This window comes from Diceros bicornis, chromosome 31, assembly GCF_020826845.1.
Source record: "Diceros bicornis minor isolate mBicDic1 chromosome 31, mDicBic1.mat.cur, whole genome shotgun sequence".
Classification (NCBI taxonomy): Eukaryota; Metazoa; Chordata; class Mammalia; order Perissodactyla; family Rhinocerotidae; genus Diceros; species Diceros bicornis.
This window is the reverse complement of record NC_080770.1, coordinates 15,558,797-15,571,654: the sequence shown is the minus strand read 5'-3', so window position 1 is coordinate 15,571,654 and position 12,858 is coordinate 15,558,797. Positions and strand designations below refer to the sequence as shown.

The 12,858-nt window shown below is 34.5% G+C and overlaps 1 protein-coding gene across 1 annotated transcript; it reads right to left on the bottom strand.

Annotated features, from left to right (window-relative positions):
* Nucleotides 1-10,113: 10,113 nt before the first annotated feature.
* On the bottom strand, nucleotides 10,114-11,055 carry LOC131395581 (olfactory receptor 5B3-like). Its single transcript, XM_058527439.1, has one exon. The coding sequence runs from the start codon at nucleotides 11,050-11,052 to the stop codon at nucleotides 10,114-10,116; it is 939 nt and encodes a 312-aa protein (XP_058383422.1). The 5' UTR covers nucleotides 11,053-11,055.
* Between the last annotated feature and the right edge of the window lie 1,803 nt (nucleotides 11,056-12,858).

The following is a 12,858-nucleotide window of genomic DNA, read 5'->3' as shown; positions in this document are numbered from 1 at the left end:
TTTTTATTATGAAAGGGTGTTGAATTTTGTGAAATGCTTTTTCTGTATCTATGAAGATGATCATGTTTTTTTCTTCCTTCATTCTGTTAATGTGGTATATTACGTTGATCAATTTTTATACGTTGAACCTTACATTCCAGGAATAAACCTCACTTGGTCATAGTGTATAATCCTTTTAATATGTTGTTGAATTTGGTTTGCTAGTATTTTGTTGAGGATTTCTGCATCAATGTTTATAATGGATATTGTCTGTATTTTTCTTTTCTTGTAGCATCGTTGTCTGGCTTTGAAGTAAGGATAATGTTAGCCTCATGAATGCATTAGGAAATATTCCTTCTTGTTCAATTTTTTGGAAAGTTTGAAAAGGATTAGTGTTAGTTCTTTAAATGTTTGGTAGAATTCACCCTTGAAGCCATTGGGTCCCAGGCTTATCTTCGTTGGAAGATTTTTTATTACTGATTCAATCCCCTTACTCGTTATAGATCTATTCAAGTTTTCTATTTCCATAATTTCAACTTGGCAGATTTTGTGTTTCAAGGAACTTTTCCATTTCATCTAGGTTATCCAGCAAAAGAGTACAAGTATTCCTAGTACTCTCTTATAATCCTTTTTATTTCTGTAGAGTCAGTAGTAATGTTCCCATTTTCATTTCTGATTTTAGCAATTTAAGTCTTCTCTCTTTTTTCTTAGTTGATATAGCGAAAGGTTTGTCAATTTTGTTGATCTTTTTGGAAAACCAACTTTTGGTTTCATTGCTTTTTCTCTATTGTTTTCTATCCTCTATTTCATTTATTTCTGCTCTAATCCTTACTATTTCCTTCTTTCCATTAGCTTTGGGTTTAATTTGTTCTTTTTCTAGTTCCTTAAATGGTAAAGTTAGGTTGATGATTTTAGATCTTTCTTGTTTTTTAATGTAAACATTTATAGCTATAAATTCTCTATTTAGCCCTGCTTTCAATGCATCCCATAAGTGTAGATATGTTGTGTTTTCATTTTTCTTCATATCTAAGTATTTTCTAATTTTATGTGTGATTTATTCTTTGATCCATTGGTTAATATCCACAATTTTATAAATTTTCCATTTTTCCTATTATTGATTTCAAACTCCATCCTATTGTGGATGCAGAAGATATTTTGTATGATATCTATCTTTTAAAATCTGTTAAGATTTATTTGTGGGCTAGCAGATGGTCTATACTTAAAAATGTCCCATGTGAACCTGAGAACAATGTGTATGCTGTAGTAGTTGAATAGAGTGTTCTGTATATTTCTTTCAGATCTAGTTGGTTTACTGCATTGTTTAAGTTCTCCGTTTCCTTACTTATCTTCTGTCTGGCTGTTCTGTCCATTATTGTGAGGGCGATATTGAAGTCCTCAACTATCATTGTTGAACTGTTTATTTCTGCCTTCAATTCTGTCAGTTTTTCCTTCATATATTTTGATGGTTTGCCATTAGGTGTGTAAGTATTTATAATTGTTATGTCTTGCTTCATTGAACTTTATTTTACTCTATAATCTCTTTTTTGCCTCGCATAAGCTTTTTTGATTTAAATTCTGTTTTATCTGATATTAGTATAGCCATCCTTGCTGTCTTTTGGTTACTATTTACATAAAGTATTTTTTTCCATCCAATCTGTTAATGTTTTTGGATCGAAAGTGAGTGTCTTCTAGATAGCATATAATTGGATCATTTGTTTGTATCTATCCTTCCATTCTCTGTCTTTTGATTGGATCGTTTAAACCAATTACCTGAATAATAATTACTGACAAGGAGGGACTTACTTCTGTCATTTTGATATTAGTTTTCTCTATGCCTTATAGTTTTTTATCCCTAATTTCCTGCATTACTGCCTTCTTTGGTGTTTAGGTCATATTTTTGCAGTGAAATACTTAAATTAGTTTCTCATTTCCTTTTGTGTATATTCTAAGCCTATTTTCTTTGTGGTTACCATTATACTTACCATCCTAAAGTTACAAAACTCTAATTTGAATTTAAACCAGCTTAACTTCAAGAGCATATGAAAACTGTGCTCTTTTATAGCTCCATACCCACTGCTTTCAGTTTTTGATGCCACAAAATTACATTTTTATATATTCTGTGCCAAAAAACGTTAACTAATAATTTTTGCAAGTACTGGTCTCTTAAATTATGTAGAAAACAAGATTTGGATTTACAAAGCAAAGTTACAGTAATAGTACCTTCCAGACTAATAATTATTTTTTCCTTTAAATATATGTCCCTTAAATCCTGTAGAAAACAATAATCGTAGCTAAAAACCATTGTTACAATAAAACTAGCTTTAATAATTGCCCACCTATTTACCTTTTTAAGACTTTTATTTCTCCATATGGTTTTAATTTACTGTCTAAAGTCCTTTCGTTTCACCTTTGAAGACTCCCTTGAGCATTTCTTGCACGGCAAGTCTAGTGTTAGCAAACATCATCATTTTTTGTTGATCTGGGCATGCCTTAATTTCTGCCTCACTTTTGAAGGACAGTTTTCCTGGATTAGAATTCTTGGTTGACAATTTTTTTCTTTCAGCAATTTGAATATGTCTGCTCACTGCCTTCTGGCCTCCAAAATTGCTGATGAGAAATATGCAGATAATATTTTTGAGGATGCCTTTTATGTGATGATCTGCTTCTATCTTGCTGCTTTCAAGAGTCTCTGTGCACTTGAGAAGAATTTCTATTCTGTTGTTTATGGATGGAATGTTCTATATATATCTATTAAGTTCATCTGAGGATAAACCGTATGTTAGGAAAAAAGGCAAGCCTCAATAAATTTAATAAGATTGAAATCATATCAAGTATCTTTTCCAACCACAATGCCATGAATCTAGAAATCAACTGTGAGAAAAAATCTGGGAAAGTCACAAATATGTGGAGACTAAACAATATGCTACTGAACAACCATTGGATTAATGAAGAAATCAAAGGAGAAATCAAAAATATCTGGAAAAAAATGAACACGAAAACAGCATACCAGCTCTTATAGGATGCATAAAAAACAGTAATAAGAGGGAAATTTATAGAAATACAAGCCTATCTCAACAAACAAGAAAACTAACAAATAAGTAATCTTGGTTTTTGGGAAGATTGTCTCTGAGTTAACATCTGTTGACAATCTTCCTCTCTATTTTTCCTTTTTTCCCCCCAAAGCCTCCGCTACATAGCTGTATATTCTAGTTGTAGGTTCAAATAAGTAATCTTAAACTACACCTAAAAGAATGAGAAAAAGAAGAACAAACAAAGCTCAAAGTCAGTAGAAGCAGGGAAATAAAAATCAAAGCAGAAATAAATGAAATGGAGACTAAAAAAACAATACAAAGGATCAATGAAACTAAGAGTGTGTTCTTTGAGAAGACAAACAAAATTGACAAACCCTTAGCCAGAATCACCAGGGAAAAAAGAAAGAAGACTCAAATAAATAAAACTAGAAATGAAAGAGGAGAAATTACTACAGATGCCACAGAAATAAAAGTTTTATGAGAGAATTCTATGAAAAGCTATATTCCAACAAATGGATAACTTACAAGAAATGGATAAATTATTAAAATCATACAACCTCTGAAAACTGAATCAAGAATAAGTGGAGAATTTGAATAGACTAATCACAATAGATTGAAACACTAATGAAAAACGTTCTAAAAAACAAATGTCCGGGACCAGACAGCTTCTCTGGTGAATTCTACCAAAAATTCAATGATTTAATACCTATCCTTCTCCAACTATTACAAAATATTGAAGTGGACAGGATGCTTCATAATTCATTTTATGAAGCCAACATTACCCTGACATCAAAAACTGACAAGGACATGACAAAAATGAAAATTACAGACCAATATCACTGATGAACATAGAGGCACAAATCCTCAACAAAATGTTGGCAAACTGAGTACAGCAATACATTTATTTATTTATTTATTTATTTGAGGAAGATCAGCCCTGAGCTAACATCCATGCTAATCCTCCTCTTTTTGCTGAGGAAGACGGGCTCTGAGCTAACATCTATTTCCAATCCTCCTCCTTTTTTTTCCCCCCAAAGCCCCAGTAGATAGTTGTATGTCATAGTTGCACATCCTTCTAGTCGTTGTATGTGGGACACGGCCTCAGCATGGCCGGAGAAGCGGTGCTTCGGTGCGCACCCGGATCTGAACCCAGGCTGCTAGCAGCAGAACCCGCGCACTTAACTGCCAAGCCACGGGGCCAGCCCCTACACCAATACATTAAAAGGATCATTCACTATGATTCAAGTGAGATTTATTCCAGGGATGCAGGGATGGTTCAACATCCGCAAATCAATCAATCTGATCCATCACATTAACAAAATGAGGAATAAAAATCACATCTCAATAGATACAGAGAAAGCATTTGACAATATCCAACATCCATTTATGATAAAAACCCTCGATAACTTGGGTATAGAAGGAAAGTACTTCAATATCTTAAAGGCCACGTATGAGAAACCAAAAGCCAATATCCTACTTAACCATGGAAAATTGAAAGCCATCCCTCTGAGACGAGGAACAAGACAAGGGTGCCCACTCTCACCACTCTTATTCAACATAGTACTGGAGGTTTTTGCCAGAGAAATTAGGTAAGAAAAAGAAATAAAAGCTATTCAAATTGGAAAAGAACAAGTAAAACTCTCATGCTTGTGGATAATGTGAGTCGATATATAAAGAAACGCAAAAGAATCCACCAGAAAACTATTAGACATAATTGACAGCTACAGAAAAGTTGCGGGGTCCAAAATCAACTTACAAAAATCAGTTGCATTTCTATACACTAATAACGAACTAGCAGAAAGAGAAGTCAAGAATACAATCCCATTTACAATCACAAGAAAAAGAATAAAATATCTAGGATTAAATTTAACCAAGGAGATGAAAGGCCTATACACTGAAAACTACGAGATTACTGGAGGAAATTGAAGAAGACATAAAGAAATGGAAAGATATTCTATGCTCCTGGATTGGAAGAATAAACATAGTTGAGATGTCCCTATTACCTAAAACAATCTACAGATTCAATGGAATCCCAATCAGAATCCCAATGACTTTCTTCCTGGAAATAGAGCAAAGAATCCTAAAATTCATATGGAACAACAAAAGATCCTGAATAGCCAAAGCAATCCTGAGAACAAAGAACAGAGTTGGAGGCATCACAATCCCTGACTTCAAAATATACTACCAAGCTATAGAAAACAAAACAGCATGGTAGTGGAAGAATAACAGACACACACAGATCAATGGAACATAATTGATAGCCCAGAAATAAAACCACACATCTATGTACAGTTAATTTTCAGCAAGGTAGCCAAGAAAATACAATGGAGAAAGGAAAATCTCTTCAATAAATATGTTGGAAAAACTGGACAGCCACATGTGAAAGAATGAAAGTAGTCCATTATCTTACACCAAGACAAAAATTAAACTCAAAATGGATTAAAGACTTGAATGTAAGACCTGAAATTCTAAAACTACTAGAAAGAAACATAGGCAGTACACTTTTTGACATTGGTTTTTAGCAGTATCTTTTTGAATACCATGGCTACTCAGGCACAGGAAACACAAGAAGAAATAAACAAATGGGACTACATTAGACTAAAAAGCTTCTGAAAAGCAAAAGAAACCATGAACAAAATGAAAACACAACTCACCAACTTGGAGAAAATATTTACAAATCTTATAGCCAACAAGGGATTAATTTCCAAAATATGTAAAGAACACATAGAACTCAACAACAAAAAAGCAAACAACTCGATCAAAAAATGGACAGAGGATATGAGCAGACATTTTCTAAAGAATACATGCTGATGGCCAAAAGGCACATGAAAAGATATTCAACATCACTCATGATTAGGGAAATGCAAATCAAAACTGCAATGATGTATCACCTTACACCCGTCAGAATGGCTATAACTAACAAGACAAGAAATAGCAAATTTTGGAGAGGATGTGGACAAAAGGGAAGCCTAATCCACTGCTGGTGGGAATGGAAACTGGTGCAGCCACTGTGGAAAATAGCATGGAGATTTCTCAAAAACTTAAAAATAGAAATACCAAATGATCCAGCTAACTCACTACTGGATATTTATCCAAAGAATATGAAATCAACTATTTAAAGAGATTTATGCATCCCTATGTTCATCACAGCATTATTCACAATAACCAGGACATGGAAGCAGCACAAGTGCCCAACAACAAATGAATGGATAAAGAAGATGTGGTATATATATCCAATGGAATACTACTCAGCCATAAAAGAAGACAAAATTGTCCCATTTGCAACAACATGGATAGACCTTGAGGGTATTGTGTTAAGTGAAATAAGCCAGACAGAGAAAGACAAACACTGTATGATTTCACTCATATGTGGAAGATCAACAAACACATAGATAAGGAGAAAAGCATAGTGGTTATCAGAGGGGAAGGTGGTGGGGGAGGTCGAAAGTGGTAAAAGGGCACATATGTATGGTGATGGATAAAAACCAGACTATTGGTGGTGAATGTGATGCAGTCTACAGAAACTGGTATGTAATAATGTACACCTGAAATTTACACAATGTTATAAGCCAATATGACCTCAGTAAAGTAAATTTTAAAAATAGCTGACAAATACCTAAAATGTCACGGAATCCAGAGAATATATGAATATTTTGATTAATAAAAGCCTCACGTACTTTTACAATCCTTTTTCTTTTTTTAATAGACTTTATTTTTAAAATAGTTTTAGGTTCACAGCAATATTAAGCAGTAGGGACAGAGATTTCCCATACAACCCTTGTCCCAACTTGTGCATAGATTCCCTCATTATCAAGATTCCCCACCAGAGTGGTACGTTTGATACAACTGATGAACCTACATTGGCACATCATTATCACCTAGAATCCATAGTTTACCAGAGGGTTCACTCTTGGTGGTGTACATTCTATGGGTTTTGGCAAAATTATAATGACATATATCTACCATTACAGTATCATACGGAGTAGTTTCACTACCCTAAAAATCTTCTGTGCTCTGCTTATTTACAATCCTTTTTAAATGTATTTTGTTGAGTTCTCTTTGATCATCTCTTTAGATGACAAAGACCTTGCAATAGCATTTTCTATAATGAAAAATAGAAAGATAATTCTGTCTTTAGTGATTGTTTGAATTTTTAAAATTATGTTTGGTAGTTTAGGCAAGTTTCTTTCAACTTCACAACTTGTTATTGATAATATTGTGTAAAGTTTTGACTGCTGTCAAATTTGGAAAACTTCTCTGGGGGAGAACTTTCATTTTGACTAAGATTTGATGAGAATAAAATCTTCCACTTATGATATTAAAAAAAAAAGATTCTCTCTTTGGCTTTAACTTTTGAAAGGTTGATTATAATGTGTGGTTCTCTTTCAGTTCATCTTACTTGGAGATTTTTGAGCTTCTTGGATGTTTACATTCATATCTTTCATTAAATTTGGGAAGTTTTAAGCCATTATTTTTCAAATGGTCTCTCTGTCCCTTACTCTCTTCTCCTTCTGGGACTCCCACAATGTGTGTTGATCTGCTTGGTGGTGTGCCTCAGGTCTGTAGGCACCATCTGCTTTTCTTCAATCATTTCCTCTGTTTCTCAGAATCAATAATCTCCATTGTCCGATCTTCAAGTGGCTGATTCTTCCTTCTGCCTGCTCAAGTCTTCCTTTAAATCCCTCTAGTGAATTTTTTATTTTAGCTATTGTACTGTTTACCTCCATAATTTCTTTTGGGTTTCTTTTAATGTTTTCTATCTCTTTATTGATATTTCCATTTTATTCATGCATCATGTTCTTGACTTTCTCTACAATTTCATTTAGTTCTTTGAGCATTTTTAAGACAATTATTTCAAAATCTTTACCTAGTAATCTGTAATCATGTTTTTTTCAGGGACAGTTTCTGTTGATTTATTTTTTTCCCTTGAATTGGACATACTTTTCTGTTTCTTTGTATGTCTTATGATTTTTTGTTTAAAAATGGGCATTTGAATCTAATAACATGGTAATTCTGGAAATCAGATTCTCCCCCTTTCCCTAATGTTTGATCTTTTCTGTTATTATTTTTTTTTTGATTGTTGTAGACTGTCTCTGTGCTAAAGATCAGCCTGAAATATAAACTTAAGGTCTTCTGATGTCTTTTTCCTGGACATGTATGGTCACTTTCTAATTGTCTCCATACATTCCGTTTATTTTTAATCTCCTAGGCTGTAGTGTCTGGCTCCCACACAGGGAAAAAAAGAGAAAAATGAAGAGTGGAATTAAAAAAGGCACTATCGCTTTAAATCCCCTGGAAGTCACTTCAGCTAAAGGGGTGAGACTTGAAACAATAAGGGAAGATGAAACAACAGGGCTGCCTACCCCTTTGTTTGCACCTCTGTGAACAGAAGCAGCAGTCAAAGCATAAATTCCCAGTATTTGGAGAACAGAGTCCTTTTTGCCCACCCTGTCTCTTGCAAGCTGCGTGCAAGCTTCTCCAGGAACACGTGCACAGCTGCTTGCCACATGGCTGAGGGTGGGAAATGGGTGGCTACTACTGCGCTAAGAGCTAAAAATGACCAAAATTAACCACAATTTGTCATCCAAATCTTCCCCTTGAAGCTGCCAGCCTTCAACAGACTCTAGAGTTCCCAAATAGTAACATCAGACAGATTCTGCCAGTGTAGCTATCCAGGTGAGGAGACGGATTCCTGGTGCTTCCTCTTCCAGCATCTTCCCAGAATGCTATCCTGTGTAACTCCTTCCTAGAAGAATATATGAAATTTTCTTTAGGGCACACACAGAAAATTCAGGATAACCTCCCAATCTTAAAATTCTTAATTTAATCACATTTGAATAGTTACCTTTTGACATATAAATTAGTATTTACAGGTACCAGAGATTAGGTCATAGGTCTTTTGGCAGGCTATTTTTAGCCGGCCACAAGATTGTATAGAAATATTCTGTGCTATTTTTGAAAATCTTCTGTAACTTAACATAGTGGTAAAATTAAAGAATCATTTAAAATTAATAATTAGAAATGGTTCCAAGAAGAGAAACGTTATCATAAGACTGAAATGAATATTTGTGTTGAACTATACTGGCCCATATATACCACCATAAGAATCTTAACACATTCAAGCACAATCTTACAAATATTGAGATATTTCAGTCTCTTATTTAATACAGATTGCAAATTAGACATGAGTGTATATTTGTGTGAGTAGATTTTATGTAATATTGAATTCCTTGAGAATCAAAATTAAAAACAAAGATTTTGCGTTATACTAGCATATTGAGTGCATATTGTCTTTATTACTAAAAGGTACTGTCATATTTATATTTATATGGACATTTAGAATAATTTCAGTTAATTATAATTTGTATATATGCAGAAATTTTCCAATTGAAAAATGTTATTTTTCCTCCATTTTTCTTGTACTCTGGCTCTTTTATTCTTTTGAAAATTGTAATGTGAACATATTGATTGTATAAAATAGCTCAACATGACATAACAATTTATTTAAGGTGCTGTATTTATGTATCTCTAGATAAAATGTGTCAACTAAAAAGCAAACACTTTCATTTAAAAGTTTATCACTTTATTTTCAAGTTAGGACCCTTTGAACACTTATTCAACAAAAAATAATAAATAATATTAAACATAAATTGGTGTTCTAACACTCTTATTAATTACTTAAATTATTAAAATAAAAAACTAGCCACATTCCATGACATATGGCAGATTTCCCAATCCCACATATAAACACCCACGTGAGGCACATGCAGGCATTTCTGTTCATGGACTTGTTTGTGCTTTGCTTTACACGTATGTTTATAATGGCATGCAGTAGAGGAAATGCATGTAGAATGGATGAATGAGTCAAATATCCTTAAAAAGGCTTTTGACAAGATGTCTTATGATTCGCTTTAGCCATTCTCATCCAGGTATTATATTTCTCAGCATAATTTTTCCCTCTTTGTAGACAACAAACTTTTGAAGAGGAAAGAGTATCATTTCAGAAAATTAACTTCAGTGTGGGCCTTAAAATATCATTTACTGAATGGAAAAGTTCTGAGAGAAATGAAACTAGGTCACGGTGTGTCCTACGACATTAAAATCACAAACCTGAAGACAATTTTGCCTCCAAAAGAAACTTTTTGAATGCACTTTTGACTTCCTTATTCCTCAGGCTATAGACCACAGTGTTGAGCATGGGGATGATCATACTATAGAACACAGATGCCGTTTTGTCTGTGTCCATGGAATGACTGGAGCTGGGCTGTAAGTACATGAAGATAATAGTTCCATAGAAGATGGAGACTGCAGTGAGGTGGGAGGCACAAGTGGATAAAGCCTTCTGGTATCCTGCAGATGAGTGCATCTTTAGGATTGTGATAAATATGAATAGGTAGGATATCAAGATAATCAGGAGAGCAAAAAAGACATTGAAGCTGGCTACATAAATAAGAACCAGCTCACTCACATGCCTATCAGAGCAAGACAGAGCCATGACTGCTGGAATATCACAGAAAAAATGATGGACCACATTGGACATACAGAAAGAGAGACGGAATGTGTTCCCAATGTAGGTGGAGGCATTCAGGAAGCCACAGACATAGCAGCCTAGGATCAGACGTGCACACACACTTGTCATCATGGTGGTGGTGTAATGTAGGGGTTTGCACACTGCTGCGTAGCGATCATAGGCCATTGATGCCAAGATAAAATTTTCCATGGTGGCAAAGGCTGCAAAAAAGAACATCTGAGCAGCACATGCATTGTAGGAGATGACCTTGCCTACTGTAATAAACCCAGCCATGACTGTGGGAGTGACAGCTGAAGAGTAACACAAGTCTACCAGAAACAAGTTACTGAGAAAATAATACATGGGAGTATGTAGATGAGAGTCCTTGAGAATCAACAGGATCATCCCTAGGTTTCCCACCACATTGATAAGATAAATGAGAGTGAACATCATAAAGAGGGGGATCTGAAGCTCTGGGATATTGGTTAGTCCTAGAAGGATGAACTGTGTCACTTGTGTCCTGTTGTCCATTGAAGTTATTTGTGAATCATGAGATGTCCTGTAGCAAGGTGAAATAAAGGACAAGAGTGTTAAGTGGATTAGAGATTACAGTGAAATTGAAATGTTTATATACCATGTGCATTATTTCATTACAGCAATAATATATATTTCAAGATTCTCCATATCTAGAGCATAAGCTTAACCAGAAAATTTAATAAATTAGTTATCTATAGAGTTAAAAACTGTTGAATTGGAAGAATATTAATAGATCATCTCCCCAGTTTTTAATTTTTTTTATATTTGTAAACTGAGATTTGCAAAATTGAATGACTTGTCCAAGATGATATATCTGGGATGGTATATCTCTGCCAATTCAGTTTTTCCTATCGTAACAACAGCTTACACAACTGTGTTGCTCATTTGCTAGGACTGCTCTAAACATTTTACATGTTTATCCATTGATTCTTCTCACCAATATTATGAGGTTGTATAGTTTTTACTTTAATTTAAATTCTGAGGCACAGGATATTGAGATATTTATTCATGTTTACACAATTATTCATGGCAAGCCAAGTAGAGTGGTTCCTGAGTAAAATGGTATTAGTTGAATTTAAATAAAATTAAATTAACTCAATTTGCAACTACTCATTGTCTCCATTGGTCCCAACTCAGTGCTTGGGGTTTCACAGTGAAGCAACTGAGGCTTAAATGCATAGTGTGTGTGGTGACATACCTGGAGCAGTAGGGACATGTACAACCAGCAGAGGCAATTCTGAGGGGAAAGCATAGCATCAGATATAGAGCTCGGGCTCTGGGAGGAGGTGCATATCAGCTGTACCATTCACTACCTAGGAGTCATTAATCCTAACCTAACTCACATGAACCTAATTTTCTCCATCTACAAATTGAAGATACTAATGAGATCTAACTCAAGATATTATTGTAAGAATTAAATAAGATAATTCATTAAAAAAACAATGAGTAAAATGTTTGGTGTTTGGCATAGCCTGATTAGTGTTAGCTATAATATTATTTTTAGGATGGAAAGACAGCTTCTATGTTGGTTTGGAAAAGGTGGGTGGTAACATGCAGGGCTTCAGGTGTGAGTGTTTTGAAGTCTTATAGCCTCCTTCTTCAATTTGCTTTTCCTCACACCATAGGGCCACAAGGTTTTCTCTGCCTTTCAGGATCTTTCATTCTGTCCTTGCTCCACTCATACAATTGGCTGCTTTAGCCCTTCCATGTAGCCATTATGTTTTCCTAATTTTTTCCTTGAAATTTATCTTTTAATTTGCATTGAAAGAGTCTCCTTTTCTTAAACTCCTTCTTTCTTGATTACTGTCATACTGCATTTGAATCACAGAGAGGGAGGGTGAAAGTTCATAGTTTGCGGCTTGCCTTTGACCTACAGATATTTTTTTTTTTTTTGGCAAACTCCATGTTGCTCAATATTTTATATGAATCTAGTCATGTGTAGGAACAGTATTTTAATTCTTTTTATTTGAATCTGAATCCTTACGAAGGGCAGCCATCCAATGCTGACTATTATTTCCTCCTGAACCTTTGGCAACTTCACTTTACAAGCCTAGCCCATGAAGGCTTTGTGTTTGCCCATCTTAACATACACAACCACTTTTAACATATACTATGTGCTACTACCAATGTTAAGAGATTTATATATAAAAATGTGTGTGTGTATGTGTAAAGTAGATAGTATTCTTATTCTCATTTTACCATTAAAGAATTGAGGATTTGCGAAGTTATGTAACGCTCTACAATTACACAGCTAGTATGAGGATTTAAACTCATTTTTGACCCAATCAGCAGCCTGTGTAA